Source organism: Ziziphus jujuba, chromosome 8 (assembly GCF_031755915.1).
Source record: "Ziziphus jujuba cultivar Dongzao chromosome 8, ASM3175591v1".
In the NCBI taxonomy this organism is placed as follows: Eukaryota; Viridiplantae; Streptophyta; class Magnoliopsida; order Rosales; family Rhamnaceae; genus Ziziphus; species Ziziphus jujuba.
The window spans coordinates 13,576,650-13,599,841 of NC_083386.1; the positions used below are offsets into that span (position 1 = coordinate 13,576,650).

Below are 23,192 nucleotides of genomic sequence, written 5' to 3' on the forward strand. Positions count from 1 at the left end.
ATCTAAATGACCCACCACCCAGAAAATCAGGATGCTTCTGTTATCTGATTGGTTGGTGAGCAGAGAGACTATCTTGTCAGATTGAAGAGTGGTGGGTCTCACTTGCTGGGTATCCAACCAGCAAAAAAGAGTGAATTTTTTGCAAAATAGAAGTAAAACAGTTTGAAGCAAAAACCTTTTAAGAGATTTTGGGTGGAGAAAAGGGTGTTCCCAGCCCACTAGCTTCTGTGCCCTAATGCTGAAAGCAGTGCTGGACCTGCATAATCATGGTGCTCTTCTAAGATAAAACAAATTTCAGCTTCCATATCGGGAAAACCTTTACAATACATCAATCATAAACAAAGATTTCAAACCCCACTTCTTCCTTGTTCCCTCATTTCTTAGCCCTTCGAAAATCCGGTGGGAATCCCCCATTAGCAAGAAGAGCAGTTGGCTGCCACATTTTGACTAAATTTACAAAAGGAGATGGTCCAACAAACAGTTTATTTTCAAACATTTACAGTGCCCAAATACCTTTTCATTAATTTCGTTTTTCTTAGATTCCATATTACAGCATAGGTTTCCAGAATTTACAGAAGAATGAACAAATCGATCATTCGTATCACGTTACAAATAAGTTACAAAGAAAAAGCTTTCGTATCACGTTACAAATAAGTTACAAAGAAAAAGCTTTTGACACGCACAGCTTTTCGGGAGGTCAGCTACAGCATTTTATATTTGATCCAATATGCTTGTTTATTAATGTTAAATAAAAAAACAAAAGGTTTTCTACATAAAACATTGATGCTTAATTACCAGATCGTAACTCCCTCTCAAGCTCATCAAACTCCCAGTCGCCAATCTCCTCCGTCGTGTAGTCTCGACCATCCTTGCCAAACTCCGACTCCAGCTTTGCTAGTTCTGCTTCAGGGTCTATCGTCTGTTCTTTCTTGCCTGTAAGTAACTTGGGATGCTTACCTGTCTCAACTACATGTGCTCCTTTATCATCCTTTTGAAGATGGGATGGACCACTCTGGAGCTTTCCACCAGATGGAGATTCTGCTTTTGGGGATGGAGTTTCAGACTTTGGGTTGTTCTCTGCCTTTGGGGTTGGAGTCTCCAATTCTAAAATTGGTCTCTCAACAGATTCAAATTCCTGTCTTAACTTCTCAATGTCATTGAACAGCTCCTTAATCTTTGGATCATCTTTCCTACAATAAAAGCAAGCCAAGTATATGTTTTCAGGAATCATGTGGAATATAATATGGGGCAATATATAGAAAAAATACTTCAAGCAAGAAATATATAGAAAGTATACAAGATAATTAACAAAATCATAATCGCACCTGGAAATTTTAGCTTGTTCAGCGTAGAACTGCTCTTTCATGTTATCCACCACACTGAAGGTGGTAATTATCTGAAACAAAACAAAATCAATGAGTATGTGCACATAGACAGAAACCACTTTCACACTGCATTTACGGCAATTGTTGTAGACAAGATATTATTACTCTCATACAGTGAAGCACCAAGAGGTTGAGAAAAGTTCGGTCATGTCCAAATTAAAGATACATAGATAATAACCTTAGCAGAGTTATTAACTTACCATCAACATTTAAACTAGATTATGAAACTCAAAAAAGAATAATAATAATAAAAAAATATCCAGAAACAACTTTTTTTCTGGCACAAAAGAAAACAAGTCTAGATATGACAAGATGAATGGACCTTTAGTTACATTTGAGTTCAGACTTGTAGTAAAAAGTATGTACCTTGGCTTCATAATCCAAATATTCCTCCTCGAGATTTTTCCTTGGATTTAATAATTTGGAATCCTCGTTATCAGCGCTAGATGTTGTCTCTGACCTATCTTGTCAGGTCAAGAAATGATAAGAATAGGTTTTAAAAAAACCAAGCAAACCAACTAAACACCACAAGAAACATTACCCCTCACTCAATTTCTTCAGGTTTTCAACAAACTTTGAAATACGACCAATGGACGGCCCCAAGTTTTCCTGCATGGAATGGAAAAGTTTATGTACCAATAATAACATGAGAGAGAGAGAGAGAGAGAGAGAGCAATTCATAACCTTAGTGTCAAATACATAGTCAATACCTTGTAAGCAGTGAGAAGTTGAGTGACCAAGTTCACAAAATAGTCCACATGTTTCTCCAATTCATCACTTGAAAGTGCAATCAAGCATTGCACATTTAAGTAATAATACATTTAACACAAGAAAGAACAGTCTCTCAATTCAAAGAAATTGGGAAAACTAAAAAGAACCGAGTGCGAATAAAAGGGCTGAAGGGCATTATGAAGAATTTTGAGTTCAAGTACATACTTGACTTGCTTCTCTTTCATTTCTGCATATGAGCATTGAAGAACCCAAGTATCCTCCAGAAAATTAGTCCATGTGCTCAAAACATCTGCTTCTACTTTACATGATGCAATGGATTTTAATACCTCATCTTCCTGTCAAATGTCAACAAAGTCAATAATGTATTTCAAATCTATGGATGTTAAGTAATCTGAATAGGGATAAAAGATGAAATGATTTAACATCAGAACTTATTACTCCTCAAGAGGCAACATGTAGAAAAGATATCAACCTTTGTTTTCAAGTGGACAACAATCTGATTGTTTGCTTCATCAAACTGGTCCCTCTCTTCTCTGGTATTGCGAAGACGAGCATTAGCTGCAGCCAAGGAGATATTAACCTACACCAGACATACTAAATATCAAGGTTCGCAATCAATAAAGGTAAATTCATAAATAAAACTAAAAAGTTTATAGATAAGAATCCTTAAAAGAAATACCTTTTTAACTCTAAGAATCCTTAAAAGAAATACCTTTTTAAATCTAAGTTCATACAAATAAATAAATTGAACAAAAAAATAGATACAAAGAACTAAATGACACAATTTCTGGCCACTTCATTAAGAACAAACTGCTTTTAGAAATCCACCAGTGCCATAAAGCAACAACGTAGAATAATTTTAAAACCATAAGCATGCTGAAACCTCACCAACTACTAAATTTTACCCCATCTCTGTGGTACAGGAATTTATCATAATAAAAATAAAATAAATTCATAATCAAAAGTATGACAAATATCATAATCACAGCTTTACTGCACAGACAACTACAAGTAAAAGTATGACAAATATCATAATCACAGCTTTACTGCACAGACAACTACAAGTACATTTTTATCTGTTAAGGACACAGTGTGGAAAAAATGACACCTAAATCTTCCTTTACATCAGGCACTATCCGCCATCTACTTTTTAACCACTGATTCCAATCATTGAATTATTTTTCTGTTACGTTGAGAAATGTGATCCATGCAATAAAATCCATTGAAAAACTCATACAGATATTGGAATTTTTCACCCAATTACAGTTGGCTATTTTTTTCTTTTTGATGATTTGTTAATATTTCTTAAAACTCAAAATAATTGTGAAGTTAGTGAAACTATCCCATTATCATCATACTATCCCAAAAGAAATGACTAGATTTATTCATGTTTCTGCAGTTACTTTTATTTTTTTATATTATACTTATCCTTTAATTGTTTAGAACGAGACTACTTCCTCTACTAGAGTAGAAGAACGACCACCATAGGGTTTTTTCTTTTTCTATGAATTGAGCACCATAGGGTTTTGCTTATAGCCTTCTTATGCAAGCAAGGTAATAAAAGAATATTAGCTCCCAAATTGCATATCAACCAAACTAGGTGATGTTTAGTACCTTAACAATCTAGGTTAAAAATAAAATGTCAAGACTTTTTAGTTGTTATTCTAAGAAGTCTGCACAACTCCAGTAGTGATAAATACCAGTCAGAAAGGGATGATCAGATCTACCATATGCTAAATGGAAGTTGAAAAATAAAATTTGCCAGGCAAACACATATCTCATTTCCAACAACATTCTTAGTAGTGTACTCAAGTATGATAATTCAACCTATGGCATCACTATTGTTAGTAGCAAGATTCCAGGATGTTGAAACACATGGGAAATATGCAAGTGTATGTGTCAAAGAAATCAAAACTAACTAGTTTGCTTTTCCATATAAATATACGTTATAGTTCAAACTATAAAATAGTTGCAAAATAACCAAAGAACATTGAAACCTTTTTCAATTGCGCTTCAAGGCTATCTCTTTCCTTTTCAAGCTCTGCAATCTCAGATGCTAATTCCTGAAAACAAAAATTGTTGAAACGAAGAACTCAAATTCCATCTTTTAATAAGGGACCTGGTATATAAAATATACTGTTTTTCTTCACATTAAAACTATTATCAAATGAGTCTATGTTCTTCACATGAATGTGATTGTATTTAATGAACATTTAAAAAAAAAAAAAAAAATGCTCTTCACATGAATGTGATTGTATTTAATGAACATTAAAAAAAAAAAACAAAAACAAAAACAAAACAAAAACAAAAACAAAAACAAAAACAAAAAAAAAAAAAAAAAACCAAAAAAAAAGACAAGAAAACCTGGGACATTATAATTTCAAATTTCAAAGGGGATGTACATGATTAAATATGTAGCAATTGATTGCAGGCTGCAAAGTTACCCCCATTTTACAAGACAACACAAAACAAAGGTAAGTGAAAACAACTGCATTGAAAAGAACATCAACACAGATATAGCACCAAACATTATAATTTCAATATGAATCCATCTATTATATAAACACATAATTGAAAGTCATGTTACTGAATATAGTGAAATGCTAACTTGCTAAGCTTTTTCTTGACAAGAAATATGCATTGTAGAGGGAGCAAAAATTACCTTTTCTCTTTCACTCACTTCATCAGCCTTGGCAACACGAACCTTTATTGCCTCCTCTTTTTGTAATCTGCCAATTGGAAAGAAGCAAAGTATTTGTTTAGAACCTGACATTTACAACATCCAGGTTACATGCAATGAAAATTTTCCTAAAATTGTTTGTTGGAACTCCACCAAGGTTTCTTTGCAAATGTTCCTGGATATTCAAGAGTTCGTAAGAATCCAGTGAGTCCACCAATCTACACTGACAGCATTTCATTTCTAATTTTTAGAGACCCAGAGATGCATGTTATTGCTATAACCCAACAAGGAAGAATGTCTTTTTTTTTCACTTCTATATTTCTATTCATTTTAAAACAGCAATTGTACCTGGGCATACAAAATTCCACAGAGCAAGATAGTAGAATTGTACACCAAGTATCATCTACTTGGAAGGGAGTGTTGAGCAAGAGGTGAAAACTCTGTATAAGTAGAATACCAGTTGCCCAATATGGAGACTCTCAGCAACAGCCTTGGAGAAGATTTTTATCAACAACATTATAGTTTGCTCAACACGACATGGTATGGTAGTATTGTTACAACCAACTAAACTATAAAGTACAAAGTAAAGAGAGGTTTGATGGAATATTGTAAAGAGACATCATAAATTTTAAGTTCTTGAATACTTAAAGCCTATTTAGACAAAATTCCTTTATACACTCAAGACTATAATAGCAAAATAATTTCTTTACATCCTACTTGTATTCTTATGTTAGAAAAGTAACAAGCTAACATAGAGAAAATCTAAAATGTAAACATTACTTGCACTTAAGACAATACATATCTTGCAGACAATCTAAAACATATTTGATAATAAGAATTCCTAAATTTAAATTTTATACCTGTGCTCTGAAATACGCTTTTCGGATTTCACAGAGGAACTAGCAAGAGATGCTGACAAGACCTTCAACTTATCAACCTGCTTATATAACATATAGTATCAGTAATAGCAATATCTAAGTCAGTAAATGAACTTGGAATTAGCCAAGTGATATGAATAGAATTGAAAAATCACCATAGCGAACAATTAAACAGGAATTAGATAAAACATCTCTTTTGTAAATGTAAAGATCGCCAGCATACTACAAAGGGTAAAAAAAGGAAAAAGAAATTAGTTATACCACAATTAAGGGTCTGACCATATAGAAAAAAGGTCTTCAAAGGCATTATCATAGATAGAGATTGAATGCTTTGTTAAAGCATGGCCACTTATATAGCACAAAAAACAGACCTCCACATATGATAAATCTATGCAAAAGATCTTTCAGACATTTAAATCACTAAAACAAGAATTTAAACATGATGCATTAATTATTTAACCATTCTAAATTTTGAACCATGTTGGAAAACTAAATTGCAAATCCAAGCTCGGTAATTTCATCGAACTGCCATTTTATTTCTTGTCACTTGAAAAACAGCTATCAAAAGATGATAAACTAGCCAAAAGGAAACAAACCTTTTGAGCATGGACATCAGGAGAGTCTCCAGTATTCAGAAATTTCTTCTTTAGTAAAAGCCCTTCCAATCTGGAACAAACTCGAATCTGTGCAAGTGCTTCTTTCAATGCCTTCAGCAAAAATTGGACGGTCAATAACCATATATCAGAAATTTTAGGTTTTTAAAAGGTTGTTAAGTTGTTATAATTTAATAACACTTTTTAATAGCAATGTCCCTGAGGAGGCAGTTCAAGTGGCAATAGCCATCCTGTATATAATACCGTGTCCTGAGTTCGATCAGAACCTACTCTTAATAGGTAACCTACTAATTTAATATTTGTCAAACGAATATACATATATATAGATATATAGTTTACAATGTATATAGTTTACATGGTCCATTGACTTCACCTCAAAAGAAGGAATAAATGTAGACCCCGTGTATGAAGAAGGCATACAGCTTTTACAATTCTAAAAGGTATAGCTCATGCCATACCGAAGATTTTACTTGCTGGTCAGCTGGGCATTTATGGGCTACTGTTTCTCTTTTTGGAATTATTACTTTGGAACTTTAATCACAAGCAACACAGGTTGAACACTATTATGAACTCAATCTACACCTTATACCAGGAATTTGTTTTAACAGAATTTTAATCTTATTTGATTTATTATCAAAATCAAAAGATCCTGAAGAAAAAAATGTACAAAGTTTTTAGCATTTTGATGGTCTTTTAGCCAAGAAAAAACTAAAATAACATTTTAAGCTTATCACCAAGTCCATGCACCCTATCAACCAGGGAGAACCCATATGAAATTGGAACAACAGATTATCACCATAACCAGGCTCACCTTTATTGTTTCTGATGTTGTTCCTTCTGAAGCTTTCTCTTGACCTTCATTTGAAGGCTTCGGGGAAGATGTCATGTCCACCAGCTTTCTCTTTAAATTATATGCTTCAGCATCTATTCTGTGAACAGAAATCATTCAAAATACAGCAGTAAGAAACAACCAACAATTAAGTTTTTTTCTTTTCTTTTTTTTTTTCTTTTTTTTTTTTTTTTTGGGTCTTTGCATTTGCTTTATTGGGGAATGGCAGGTGTTAAGCAACACCTGAGGCAAAACAAAGACCAACTTCACCCCTTTACTTCCTTTGACCTAAAAAGTGCCCAAGTGCATGCTTTATATCTACCTTCTAAAATGAGTTAACAATTCTCTAAAGAAAAAAAGTAAACAAATATCAAGCAACTGGCAGCAAAGCAGTCTCAACTGAAGCTAGAATTATAAGCACTGCCAATTCTCATCAGAAATGGGAAATACAAAAGATCGTGATAAATTTTTATCTGTTCCCATTCCATTCTCGACGAATGGATCAGTGAGGCAACTAGGTTAGTAGACATAACAATTAACTTCCACAACAATCTTATCATCAAAATACAGATAGCATTGATTAAAAAAGTGGAAAAGATTTCTGCTAATAACAAATTTATGAAAAGAACAATAAGCTGCTAGTTATACCACATAACGCAGGATGGTACCACCAAAACCAAGCACACAGAATCCACAATACTATTTAAAAAGAAGAAAAGAACAAAAACAAAACAAAAAATATAAGATAGGAAATTTCATTTAATACCCACCTTCCAATATCAGCATTAATTTTCAGCCCAGTAATGGCCCCCTGTGCAAATTGAAGCAATTCCTCCCGTTTCACCTGAACACAGTATAAACAAATTAAAATTATCCACTTCACTTCCTAGGAAACAGCATAAGTCCTCTCCATTTGTAAACAGGATACAACAAATGACTGGAAAAAGCTTTTTTAGATTTCTGAAGTGTAATCAGATATGGGATCTGTACCAACACTTCATCTTGGTAGCCGGAAAAAGCTTTTGCCAGATCTTGTATACTGCTCACAATTGCATTATGAACTTCTTTTCCCCCAGTAAGACACAGCCTGCAGACAATCTTATAATCAGTAAGAATCCTACCTACTCAATACTCACAATAACTAATTATTTTTTGTATTTTCCTAGGAAGTGTAAATCAAACCCCCGATATGAGAAGATGAACTAGCGGATAAGATAAAGCATCACATGATTGTATAATCAAATAACAAAAAAAGGCTTGCCACTAACTTTGTACATATAAGAAGAACAAAAAATTATTTTCATCTTGCAAAATCAAGTTGCAAATGGAAGTTTATGGACCAGACTCAAGCATTAAAAACAACTGAAGTTGTGGACTCACTCAAACATTTCCAGTAGCAGAGAAACTTCTTCTTCATTTGGTGCTTCAAGAATCTGAGGCATAGAAAACAGTTAACCTGCTGTTAAGCTTTATAATTAGCAACTATAAAACATAAAAAAGTTAAGTTACTTATACATTAGGCCTGCACTTGGGAAGTAATCCTAATTTAACCCTTAAAAATTCAAATGCACCAATCAACTTGCCATACCTTTCATTTGTTCGAAGCCTTCTGCTAGTTAAAACTATTTAATTTGATAAATTTAAAATTTATAGCTGACATACTACAGTAAAAGTATATTCGCATGATTTTCTAAAATTTATGGCTGACATACTACAGGAAAACTATATTCGCATGATTTTCTATCATAGTATTAATAAATAAAAAAGATAAAAACCATTATTCATATGGGATATTTCCTTTTTTCACTCAGGTAAAAGGAATATATTTTACTTTTGTATTTTATATTGTTACCTTCAACTTATAACTCTGTTCTGATAGGCTTTAAGAGAGAACTAATATGAATTTCATTAAGGCATTTATACATCATAATTAATCTATTTAACAATATCTTATGAAGAACACAAATTCTCTGAATTTGAAACAATTAAGTAATTTTAACAGACATAATCATTCAATTGATACAGATAAAAAATTTCTAAACTTATTGCTAGCACTAAAAGTATTGGTGAAATCAAAACTATTTTTTCTAAGACTAATTTTCAGAATAATATTGATGCTAGAATTGTTAGTGTAGTATATTTTGATTAAAACCACAATATTTCCAACCTCCATTCTTCTTTGACAAATTATATTCACCAATATTACATTCCACAAAGGAATAAAGCAAGTACACAAGCTCTCTCATTGTAATGACAAAAAGATGAGAATAAAGACAAGAATTTTTGGAAACAATTCTTATCAAGTCAAACAAAAAATTACGTTCAATCACCAGTGAATCGCATGCCCTCTACAGAATCATCTTTCATAAACTGCTTTACAATGAACATCAACAAACTCAAAACACTCTATACCATGCTTTGTACTAAATGACAGCTTTAATTCATTAAATACGAATTCATGTCATATTAATACATCTTAACATCATTATTTTTGTTTTACTATTTCCCAAATCTTTAAGATACAAGAAAAGCAAATTAAATTAAACGATATGATAAGTAACAACATTACAAATTTAGCATGTTTAATTTTACACCACATCATCTGACCTTATGCGTTCTCATTTTAATAACAAGGATGTTTCACAAATGTTTAATTATGTTATGGATTTCTTGGAGCAGAAAGTGCGCACAGCAAACTGGAAAACATACACAACTTCCAAGTAAAAGAACAATTACATCCATAACATATAAAGCTTTCTCTCCACCATAATAGGCAAATACAATTACATGACAAGCAAATATCATATCACCATACCAATCTAGTAACTAATTTACATTACAGTTATCAGTTATCATTTATCTAGTTATAGTTTCCAAATGGTTAAAGTTCTTTATACCAATTTATCAATCTAGCAATTAACTCACATTACAGTTATGAGTTATCATTTATCTAGTTACAGTTTCCAAATTGTTAAAGTTCTTTCTACGAATCTGGCTATACTGCATTATAAATTAACTTAAAAAGGGTACTATTTTTACCATGTAAATTGCATAGATTATATTAAATTGCTCTCATTATTTTTTTGTTAAATTGAACATATTCCGAATTTGTCCCTTTTAAGGCTTACACCAATTATTTACAGATTTGACTTGCAAATTAAAGTTTGAAAAAGCACATAGTTTGCTTTCCAAAAATACCTTTAGAACTACTACCTAGAATTGCTTAGCATGTCTACCAAAGCACCAGCAAATATAGAGCATATAGCATACAAATTTCTATACGAAGGCTGAAATCATGTTTAACATACCCAGATTTGCCTAGCACGTCTACCACAATACCAGTTCATAATGTTCATGTAGCATATGAAAAGTATTGAAGCTGTAAGTAAAAGATTTAAAATCTGGATAACTTGCCTATCCAGATGGCTAAAACTTAGTTTAGTTTTGACATACCATAGACAACGTCATGGCTTCTAGAGCCTGACTGTGAAGGAAAACTTCACGGAAATTCATTGGTTCACCACCCACATCAGCGTCATAATACAAAGCCTATACAGAGTACACAACCACACGAGGTCAGAAAAAGGCAGTACATAGAAGGGAAAAAGAAAATTGCATCATTTCATTTAACATGGATTACCAACTATGTTGTTCACATAATTTCAGAGACCAACTAAAAAGCATACTATGAGACTTCAAAATGTATTGCAATAACAATATACCATACCATTTTTAACAAAGATAGTCAGGAACAAAATGTTCTGAAAACTAGAATAAAATAAAAGAAGCAAAAGAAATAGTTAATCATTATGAGTCAAATCACTGAAACAAATACCAAAACTTAAATATGAATGTAACTAGCAGGGTACTTGAAGTATTTCTTCTTAATACAATTATATGATTCCATCATAACAAATTAAGTTTCCCATTTCTCTTTATTTCATATAGGGAGCTCATAGTAATTGGTATGGTCACCTCCTCGAAGTGAGAAGGTCAATTCCCATACAACGTAAGATTCCAGCAAGATAGTTAAGCCATAGTAGGCTGCTGACCCATTGAAGTTATTACAAGAGGAAACAGGTTTTACTCACCATGGATGGCTTTCTAGGACTATCCTTAGAATCATCAGAAGGAGGATGTTGATCAGGGGTTTTTGGCATATCTTCAAAGGAATTTTGAGACACTTTCTCTATCTCTTTAAGCACAACCAACCATCGTCTTAGCAACTGAGCTCTTTCAATGCCCCTACAAGAGACTGCTGCATCTTCCAATCTTTTTACAGTCTGCTTAACACTTCTGAAATTCCGAGCACCCTGCATATTCATGAAATCCAAAAAAGAAGTTAAAAAAAATAAAAAATAAAAAAGAGTCAAACATATACTACCATCAAATACCCAATCATTAACACAAATAATGCTATATTAAACAACCCAATAGCGATGAAACATGATATTGGTATTTTAGCAGCTCTAATTAAGAAATACAAGACTAGCTTTGGTGCTACTTCATATCTAAAAGTTGTCTCAAACTTTTCATTCTTACAAAGAACCTAATCTATAGTTCAGTCACATTGTAATTAAAGCATAGTTCAGCAAATTTGTCTAAACTATGATTCTCTTCCCGAAAGAGATTATGAATCAGTAGGCTATGAGAAACATTAGTTTTTTTTTTTTATGATTTTTTTTTTTTTTTTTTTTTTTTGGGACTTTAGGATCACATAGAGTTTGTATTAATTTTGAGATTGGTTTGTTTTAGTTTGGCTTATTACAATTAGGTTTGTTCTCTGAAAAACTGGGTTCTGAATGTTAGATTATTGAATGGTACAGTTTACTTCTATAGAATGTTAGATTATTGAATAGTACAGATTAGATTTTTGAATAGTACAGATTACTTAACCCTTTAGCTTTCTCTCCATTTCTCTCTCTTTCTCCCTCCTCACTTCTTTCCCCTGTTTTCTTTCCTTGTTCATGCAATAGCAGGCTTCCCCTTTTCAATTCAAGATTTCCTTTTCTGACAAACATGGACTTTTGGGTTGCACTGTTAGGGAAGAATTCAGCAGGGAAAAGCACAAAATTGCCTTTTCAGCTAGCATAAGGTTGACCAGTAATTGAGGTAGAACTAAAGGAAACCACATTAGGAAGAAGCAACCACCTCATCCACTTCCATACCTTATTTTCTACTTTCTCCTAATTTATCTAAAGTCAATACCTCCTTTCTAGTTGTCAAATTTTTAAGGTTTCTCAATAAGAGAAAAAGGAAAGAAAATAACACAAATTAATTACTCAAATAACTCTTGTTCAGGTAGTTATCCTTTTGTCCTAATAATCAGCTTACTACTAAATTTTAACACATTACATTATATCTTTTTTTTCCCATATGAAAGATTATCTTGTCAGTAACTGATTAAAAGAAAACAAAAGCACCGACTGATTTAGAGTAACAGATATTGCTTCACTTCCTCTTATAGTCTGGATACATCTCTTCACTTCGGACACACATTACATGCGCAAAATATCATCTAGTAGTTAGAAAAAGAAAATGATTACTTCCAGGTACTAAGAATGGATGGTTTAAACAAATGACAATACAAAATTAATTCCTTTTTAATAGAAAATAATACATATCATTTACGTACGAACTTGAGGAACAGAAATTAACCCTGTCACAGAAGTTGAAGACTAATTGGACCAAAAGCATAACTAAGTCAAATGGGCAAGTATAGTAGAGGTCAAACACTCAACGAATTGGAAAATGAAACAGCATAAAATGATAAATTTATGTATTTACATCATATAAAGAAACCCCTAAATGCAACATTTAAAAGCCATTTCAAGTAAACAAAGTGTAAACCAAAACCAAATCAAGCAATACAGATCATTGCAATTTGGAGGATTCGGAATGTACAAGCACTAAAATAGAAATTTTCAACTAATAACCTACGAAATTCCAACTAATGTTAACGCAAAAAAAAAATGAAAAATAAAGAAACTCGATAAAATTTAGTGGAGAAAAAAAGGGGGGAAAAAAATAAAGAAGAATGCCGTTGAAATATAGAAAAATTACTATGCGATCTTGAATGATTTTGGCACCCTCAGCTACGGCTTGACCGGCATGGTGGACAACGGAATCGGCGTAGTTCTTGACAGTGCGAGTGAGGTTGTTCTTGTTCCCAACCTCCACCGCTTTGTTCATGGCCGATCTTATCCACGACATTTTTTTTCAATTTTTTCTGAGCCGCCGTCACTAGAAAAATACGAATTTGAGAAAAATTACAGAGAAGAAGAAGAAGAAATCAAAGGTAAGAGAGAGAGAGAGAGAGCGTGAGGAGAGAGAAGGTGTTTTGGGGGGTTTAGGCGAGAAATGGAGGAAGTGTTGCTGTCCGTTTGATAGGGGCACTGCCAAAGGGGACGAGACGAGGATGAGAAGCCGTCAGAAGTGCGTATACTGGCCTCGTTTTTAAAACTCTTAACGACGTCGTACGGTTGGTTTGTTTTTGGGTTACTCCCCGATTAGGCTTTCTCGATAGTCTTAATAACTCTTCTAATTGCAAACAACAGTCTCTGTGCAAATTGGAATGAGATAAAAGCTATTTGCATTTGAGTTTTATTACTGTTTTTCTGAAAATGATTAGACCGATTGGTTATGAATGGGTCAATTAGTGCTATTTTTTATTTTTATTTTTATTTTTTGAAAAGTTTTAATAGATTATAATAAGTGTTTAAGATTACTATTTATTTATTTTATTTAATTAAGATTTTAATATTAAATATTTTTATCCGTTACACATTTTCATCTAATAAATTTTATATTAAGATGTTAAGAACAGATTATTAATCGTATTATTTAAATAGTATGTAAGTTTTATCAGTGTTTTATCGTGGATGATGATAAATAATTTTTTTTTAATTTTATAATTTTTTAAATACACATATTTTTGAATATTTAATACTTCAAATATCTATGAAATTTGAATGGTAGTTTATTAAACTGCTATTTCAATACGTAGGATCTATTTTTGATGGGTTATTATTATCCACGGCCTTCCTCGATGGTCTTAAAACTCCTCTAATTGCAAACTACAGTCTATGTCCAAATTGAAAGGAGATAAAAGCTATTTGTATTTGAGTTTTATTATTTTTCTCATATTGATTAGACCCATTGGTTACGAACGGGTAAATTAGTGCTATTTTTTATTTTTTTATTTTTTGAAAAGTTTTAATAGATCATAACAAATATTTAGGATTGCTACTAATTAAAATTTTAACGTTTAATATCTTCATCTGTTAGATACATTTATATCTAATAAATTTTATATCGTAGTGTTAAAAAACAGATTATTACATATTATTTAAGTAGTTTGTAAGTTTTATTAGTGTTAAAAACAGATTATTACATATTATTCAAGTAGTATGCAAGTTTGATTAGTGTTCTATCATCAATCAACTGTGATAGATAAAAAATTTTAGTTTAGTAATTTTTTAAATATACATATTTTTAATATTTAATGCTCAAATACCTATGAACTTTTAATGGTAGTTTATTAAACTGGTAGATCTATTTTTGATGGGTTATTAGTGGTAATAAATAACTTTATTATTTGATATATATCTCGAGAAGGATTAATTAGAGATGACATATTATATCGTGTCCCCATATTATATGGGTCAGAGATTCCACTGTTTATCGGCGTAGCGGGGCTGAGGATAGACAAATTTCGTTGCCCCAAACTGTCTTGTATATATAATAATTAAATCAATTATAATTTTTATACATTTTATTATAATTTTTATATTTTATATATATATATATATGAAGAGATTTCGGAAATCTACAGTAAAATTGATTTTTTTTTTAAAAAAATAATTTTATTTTGTATATATAAATAATAAAATTAATATTTTTTTTTAAATATCGATTTTTATGTATCTATATAAATAATAAAATTAATATTTTTTTTTAAATATCGATTTTTATGCAGATACATATTAAAACTAACTGTACTGTAGCTTATATATATATATTCTTTTTCCTTTGTCTGAAAGGGAAACTAATAATATTACCAAGTTTTAAAATATTATTTAAAAATTAATTTTTTAAAATTAAAACTTTAAAATGAATTCCTCTCGACCTTCCAATAATTAAGGAATAGGACAGAGATGGGGATAGGAAATTGGGAACAAGAGAGTCCTCTCCAATCCCGCCCACCCCATCTGGAATCATTTTTGAGATGTCTCAAATGAAACTACATAAACAAAATAAGTTAATAACATAAAAACATAATGCCACCAAAAAAAAAAAAAAACTATAAGCATATATGCTATCAAAATATAAAATATATCACCTTATAAATAATTGTTGAATATTTAATTATAAATGATTTAGGATACTATAATATCTATTTTTACAAAATAAAAATAATAATAATAATAAAACACTACGTTAATGATACCAGCACCGACATAAAAAAGAGAACTAGCTCATCCATTTTGCAGAAGTATAGGCCAAAAAACTAAAATGAACCATGATCTCCAGTAATGGTATTTTATAATTTCACAATCATATCGCCTCTTTCTCCATGTGGAGGAAGCTTTTATTTGAATTTAATCAAGCAACAAATAACTTTTTTTGCATGAATATTTCTCAGCTCTAGATAGAAATGCCTTTGTTAATGGGGCTTCAATCAAGACCACTCGAATAGATTTTTATATGTATGCGAACTATAATTAGTATAAGCGATTGTTTTGTTGACACATTTAATTATGAATTAAATATTTTTTTTTTGGTTGATAAAATGGTTAGATATTATCAATTAGACTAATGGTGCATGATTAGGATTGAAAAACAAATATAGATATGGATAAAAAAAGAAGAAGCTCTAACTAGATAGATATTAATTCCATTTAACTATGTTTTAGATGATATTTGCTTTTTCTTTCCAAAACTTTAGCTTCTTCATGCTAACTTTATGACAAGCTATATTTTACTAGCTTTTGTGAGAAGCTTCCCTAAAATATTTTTTATTTAATTTTTAGAGCCTATAGAATATTTTATTATTATTTTAGATAAGCTGGACTAATATTAAAGGCAATTTAATAAAAGAACTAGTTTGAGCTTTGATCTATGAGTGAACTTTATTTTCTAAAAAAAATTATATATTTGATTATATATGATATATAAATTAATCTTTTATTATTATTTCTAGAATTATTTGAACTATATGATTAATCACATGCTATAAAATAATTATTTAATTTATCATATTACAGTATATAACAATAAAAAAAAAAATAGTTTGACTTAAATAAATTATGGTTTATGGTTATACAAGTATATATATATATATATATATATGTTCACAGATACATTGATTAAAAAGACTATAAGTTCTTTAGCATATGTGGGGATGGTGTAGCTTCCTTTGATGGTAGAGTTAGATTATTTGATGTCTAACTTTGAAAATTTTAGAGTTATTAAAGTTATTTTCGAGCATTGATATGTATTTCTAATATGTTTGATTTAATTTTTGGAATCTAAAAAATATTTTATTCTTATTTTAGACACTTAGACTAATATTGGTGGTGATTCGGCCTAGCACCTGGTTGATGGAAGAGTAGATTTGAGCTGCGATTTGTGAGTGAATTTTATTTTCAAAAATGATTTTGAGAATTATGTATTTGATTGTATATGATATATAAATTACTCTATTATTATTATTTCTAAAATTATTTGAATTATATGCTTTATCACTCGCTATGACTCTATTATTATTATTTCTAAAATTATTTGAATTATATGTTTTATCACTTGCTATAAAATAATTATTTAATTTATTATATTAGTATATATATATATATATATATATATATATATATATATATATATATATATATATATATATATATATTATGGTTTATCATTATACAAGTATATATATGTGTGTGTGTGTGTGTGTGTGTGCGCGCGCGCTCGCTCTTATGTTGGTATATGTAAGAATATTTTAATACGATAATTATGGGTATTAATTAAATAGTTTCATAAATGTACTATATTGTGAATTATTTTGTACTATACTATACTATGGATATGGATTTGTTGGATTATGGTTATACATGCTTATTTGACCATCCCCTATTTGATCATGTGATTTTTGATATTGGATGGGAAGTCCTAGTTTGTGATGCTTCTAGGACGTCGAGGGTTGCATTAACAATTTTCTCATTTCCTGGTAAGCAACGATACTTTGGGATGCTAGTGTGATCGGATGACATGTTATGGTAATAGATATGATATACATGGTTATTGTTATTAATTTGCAATTATAGTATATAGTTATTTATATTCTTTATTATTGATGGTTATAATTTATGACTTGTAAAAATATTATTTACAAAGGTGGAGGATATTCTGGTTTTAATTTCCTTATTTTACACTTTGTAAAATTATTATGTTGGGGATGATTAAAAATAATTTTATGAAAACTATTTGTTAAAATAGGAAAATTTTCAAATAGTGAAAGTGAGATTGTGAGAAAAATTATTTTTAAGGGTAATATTTATTTTCACAATATAGTAACTATTCACTCACCAAGGTCGTCTCATATTTTTGTATTTTTAAAATTGCTTTCCCCAATCCTCGGTTGATAATTAGCACATACTATGTCTAGACACCGTTTCATCATCATCACTTTCATAAATTTCATCATTATTATATCTTCACATTTGATACGTTTCCATTGCTAATATATTATCTATTTTATGTTTTATTATGATATTATTGTATATTTTGTTTTATTTATCTTTGTACTTATTTATTTTCCTTTAATGTACTTTAGTAGATTGACCTAATATATATATATATTTCTATTTTACTTTCTCTTGAATTGGAATTCATAATGTGTATGACAATGAATCCAAAATTCCTATTAAAAATGATTATTTTTCTTTTTTGTGCTATTGAATTATATCTAATTTATGAAAAAGTATTACCAAATTCTTAGTACTCATTCAGTGGATTTTTCCTAGACAGGCCATCTTGGATGCCTAAAAAGGATCCTATAGTTGTCCTGTCATAAATATATAGGAATTTGAATTTTATATATATATATATATATATATACACACACGTAACCGCAATTAAATTTGGCCCTTAATATCATGACTAAGATCAAAATTTTTTTTTTCTGACTCTTAAATCATATTTTCATTACTGGTTCAGTGGACTTTTCTTAGGTATGCTACCTTGGGTGCTTAAAGACTTCAGATAATACCATCATTTCATTATAGAGACTTTCTTTTTTTACCCCAAAAAAAATTTCAATTTCAAAAAATTATTCATCAAGATTAAAGTTTAAATTATGAATATGAAGATTTATTATCAATAATTTTATTATTAGATTAAGCTTATAAATATATCATCATGAAGACTTACACGGTTCTGTTTTATAAATTACTTTATTTAAAATTTCCATTCTTTATAGCCAGAATAATTCACACTATCAAAATTTCCAACAACTAGAAATTTTAAAGGAAAAATTTTGTTTTGATTGGGTTTCATCATAACTACATTTTGATTTCACATTTTTTTAAAAACTATAACTAACTTTCCATATATATATTTTTTTTTACCAATTGATTTTAGTGGTTAAAAGTCAGTATTTTAACAATATTATTCAATTATAAAATATTAATTTTTTAACATTTATTTGACATTTAATTGTAAAATTAACAAATACCTCAGGTTTGATAGATATAAAAATCTAAATAAAATTTGCCAAATCTTGATAAAATAAGCCTTTAAAAACTCAAAAATGGTAAAACACGGGAATCAATCGATCATTTGACAATCATAAAAGCCAATAACATCCTAGAAAATAGGAGGAACTTCTAATGGGAACTCTCTCGTTCCAGCGCGAGTAATAGAAAAATAAAATAAATACCATAATAAAATACCATTTTTGTTTCTAAAAACTCAAAACACATAAAAGGTAGACTTTTATACATTTAAAAAATTAACTCATTTTTTATACTTTTAAAGAACCAAACACATCGATCTTGCATTTTTTTCAATTTTTTTTTTGTAATGTTTTTTTTTTTCCTATACATATTTTTTTCAAAGGAATAATTCATATAGTACATGACAAACCAAACATTTTATATTTAATTTTTCGTTTTCGTTTTTGCTGAGAGCAAAACAAACATAATACAATCGTTACCAAAATATATATATATATATATATACAAAATATTTATTGACTACATAAAAGTAAAAAATGAGAAGAGCAAAACAAACATAATACAATCGTTACCAAAAAATATATATATATATATATATATACAAAATATTTATTGACTACATAAAAGTAAAAAATGAGATGCTCCAGTGGCAGAGTTTTCACGTCCCAGCCTGTGTGTCCTCGGGATCGAGTCCTGGGGTAGGGGAGCCTGGGGGCCCGGCCACACTAGCCAAAAAAGTCGAAAATGAGGTTAAAAGGGGTTATTGCTGACTTTTATGCTGCTACATTTACTCTGGCACTTGGACCTAAAAAGCCTTCAAATTTTTGCAATTTTCTTCTTCACTTATTCACTTAAGCCTTTCAGAGACCGACTGGTACGTTCTCATTCCACGTTTGTAAGCTTCTAAACCTCCAAACATGCACGTGTCCTTACCTGCCCTTCACGCCCCACCAACCTTTTTAAGATCTTAGAATCAGTCCACGTCGTCACCCCCATATATACGCATATATTTGTATATACGGTCAGGTTAAAGTATTTAATAAGAATTTTTTTATTAGTTATTAAATTATATTAAAAAATTATTATTTAAAATTTTAAAATTATTAAATTTTAAGTAGAAAAAATAAATCCTTTCATAAACATAATTTTTTAAATGATTAAAAATAATTATGATATTAGTTTTAGTTATTTATATATATATATATAAATTTTATGATATAGATAGTCTATATATATATAATATTAAAATTGATATTTTTTAAAAAAATATTAATTTTTCTGTATGTATATATACACAAGATAGCAAAATCAATATTTTTTTTTAAAAAACATCAATTTTATTATAATTTTCTTACAAATCGATTCACATTATATAATTACTTTATTCAGATTTATCCGTATTATAGAACTATTATATATGTATATGTATATATGTATATATATATATACACGCTTATACATATCCCTTTCCGTTTCCTCGATTTAAGTTCCGCTATAAATACAACGACGCGTTTCAATCCAAGACGCCGTACCAAATCCATTCCTTTTTCAAGTTTTTTTTCCTCTTCGTATATCTTCCCCAGCCAACCTCCCAAACACATACGAAACAAAGAGCCAAAATCGAAATGGCTCCGGCATTATCAATCACCGGAATTAACGTCGACAGCGTTAAGTTTCCGGCGACGGCGAAGCCTCCGGGCTCGACGAACACTCTGTTCCTCGGAGGCGCAGGTGCTTAATGCTTATTACTTCGAACCGGCGGAGAATCGTCTATTTGTCCATTAACAATTCTATTCGTTTTTTTTTTCTTTTTGGGGTTATTTTTTGGTTCCGATGATGATCGAGAATCCAAATCCGATTCCTTGTGCAGGGGTTAGGGGGCTGAACATTGAAGGAAATTTCGTGAAGTTCACTGCGATCGGAGTGTACCTGGAGGAAAGCGCCGTACCGTGGCTCGCAGCCAAGTGGAAAGGAAAGACTTTGGAGGAGCTGTTGGAGTCCGATGAGTTCTCCAGGGACATCGTCACCGGTGAGTGACTCTGTATGTGAATTTGTTGTCAATTTTACGATTTTGTTTTCCCTCCAGTCGAACTAGAAGTGTGGAACAGTATGGGCATAATGGTAATTAGACATTGGTTTTTTTAATAAAATAGTATTCTCGTCGACTCGTTTTTGAGCGGCATGCTTTGTCGTTTTCTTTTTGGTGATTAATAGCAATTATTATTTTTTTGTTTTGTTTTTTTGTTTTTTTGTTTTTTTTTTTTTCTGTTTTGCTCAGTTTTTAATTGTAATTATTAGTTTCTTTTTTCTAAAAAAATAGTAATTAATTTTAGTTAATGCTAAATTGCTAATAAATGCTTCCAAAAACAATTTAAAAAAGGAGAAAAAAAAAAAGAAAGGAGGGAGAAACTAATACCCTGACCAGGTCTGTAGTTCTGAGTTCGGACTTAAATATTAAAAACAATGTAAAAATGAGATCATGTTTTAATTAGTGATCAGAAAATAATTATTCTGTAATTTATTGAATTTAGGATAACAAGTTTATTATAAAAATTTAGGTACTGAGATATTACATATCATATATGAATTTATAATATTTGTCCAAAAAAAAAAAATCAATATAATATACACAGTTATCCCTATGGAATTAAATGAAAAGTACAACAGGAATGCATAGTTCAGAAGTTAAATTGTTACCAACACAATAATATATAAAATTAAAAATAGAAATTTCGGTATATAGCTTTTTGAAAAAGATTTCAATCTTTTTATTTTAATATTGGAGGCATTAAAGTTATATTGTTAATATTTTATTTTTTTTTAATTTATGTTGCTAGACAAAATGATTAGTTTCAGTTGTTCTGTCTCTGTACATGTACATAAAAATACGGATTCCGTGAAAAATTTTTGGATAGTTTGTAATTAAGTAATTTGTTTTTGAAAAAAAAATATTATGTTGCTAAATTCCTTTTTTATTCGCAGGCCCGTTCGAGAAATTCACGAGGGTGACAATGATATTGCCCTTAACGGGCGTGCAGTACTCAGAGAAGCTATCGGAGAATTGTGTTAATATTTGGAAATCTTTCGGGATTTACACTGATTCAGAAGCCAAAGCGATTGAAAAGTTTCTTGAGGTTTTCAAACCTCACACTTTCCCACCTGGCTCTTCAATTCTCTTTACCCTATCACCCAAGGGATCATTTACGGTAATTACCAAAAACATTACTGCTCCAATTTCCAAATCGATTACAAAGTTTGTAATAATTCTCTCGTCCAGACATTCAGTTTGGAGTTCATCTGGAGCAACATCTATCCTTTTAAAACTATTTAAGTAAATGCTTTCACATGTATATGAAAATACACACTGTTTCAGACGAATCCCAAACTTCTTTTTCTGAATGAAAGAAAAAAGAAATACTTTTTTGTACCATATATTTGTCTATTTGGAAGCAAATTTTAATTTCCTGATTAAATTTGCCTCAAGACATGTGAGATTTGCAAGATCATATATGGAGAGAGATTTTATGTGTAGCTTTTAAATTTTCTTTTACCACTTGAGTTTCTAACTTCTTGTTTCTTTTGGGTTCTCTAAACAGGTAAGCTTCTCCAAAGATGATTCCTTACCAGAAGTTGGGAATGTTGTGATAGAAAACAAACTACTTTCGGAGGCAATACTCGAGTCGATCATCGGTAAGCAAGGTGTTTCTCCTCAAGCAAGGAAGACTTTGGCTGAAAGATTGTTTGAGTTGTTCAAATTAGACAACAGTGGTGATGGTAACATTGCCGCGGCCACACATGGGAAAGTGGAGGTTACTAAGAAAGTTTTAGAAGGAAAGATGACCAAGGAAGTTGAACAATTGGGAAACAAGATAGTGTGAAATCTAAGGAGATTATGAGAAATGAAAATTTCTTCAGGGACATGTTTTCTGTTTGTAATAAACAGTTTTTTTTTTAAAAATAATTTTAATGAATTTATCATATATGCAGTTGTTTGTTTTTGCCTTTAGCCTTTGTCGTACGGTTTAAGTTAATGATCAAAGCGCAGCTTGAATTATATTAAAACTAAAACAATTTCTCAATTTCTAAGTTAGTAGTTTTGGTCAGGTGATAAAATCATTAAGCATTTCTATTAAGTACATCTTGCTTATAATGTTATTTTCCCATTGTTATTTTTAACATTTGATATCAGCATGAACTTTTTAATAATTAACACAAATGTCAACATCAAAATTTTTGCATTAGTTCTACAATAATAAATGTTAAAACATGTCATAACTAATCATAAATTTCATTAAATTGTGATAGCTTTCACTTATTAACAACCAAAGGAAAAATACAAATA

General features: G+C 30.3%; 2 protein-coding genes across 2 annotated transcripts; one reads left to right on the top strand and one right to left on the bottom strand.

The window, feature by feature from the left end:
* Positions 1–481: 481 nt before the first annotated feature.
* Positions 482–13,609, bottom strand: LOC107413570 (uncharacterized). The gene is made up of 18 exons (XM_016021554.4): positions 13,182–13,609; positions 11,210–11,431; positions 10,572–10,667; positions 8,499–8,551; positions 8,109–8,205; positions 7,889–7,962; positions 7,101–7,218; positions 6,272–6,382; positions 5,658–5,734; positions 4,780–4,846; positions 4,115–4,180; positions 2,590–2,697; positions 2,322–2,452; positions 2,096–2,162; positions 1,927–1,994; positions 1,752–1,845; positions 1,326–1,396; positions 482–1,190 (listed from the first exon to the last, which is right to left on the bottom strand). Exons 1-18 carry the CDS (start codon positions 13,329–13,331, stop codon positions 788–790), a joined length of 2,073 nt encoding a protein of 690 aa, XP_015877040.3. The 5' UTR covers positions 13,332–13,609; the 3' UTR covers positions 482–787.
* A 6,745-nt stretch (positions 13,610–20,354) lies between these two features.
* LOC107413577 (chalcone--flavanone isomerase) lies at positions 20,355–22,986 on the top strand. Its single transcript, XM_016021563.4, has 4 exons — positions 20,355–20,581; positions 20,721–20,879; positions 21,833–22,056; positions 22,447–22,986. Exons 1-4 carry the CDS (start codon positions 20,476–20,478, stop codon positions 22,726–22,728), a joined length of 771 nt encoding a protein of 256 aa, XP_015877049.3. The 5' UTR covers positions 20,355–20,475; the 3' UTR covers positions 22,729–22,986.
* The last annotated feature ends 206 nt before the right edge of the window (positions 22,987–23,192 follow it).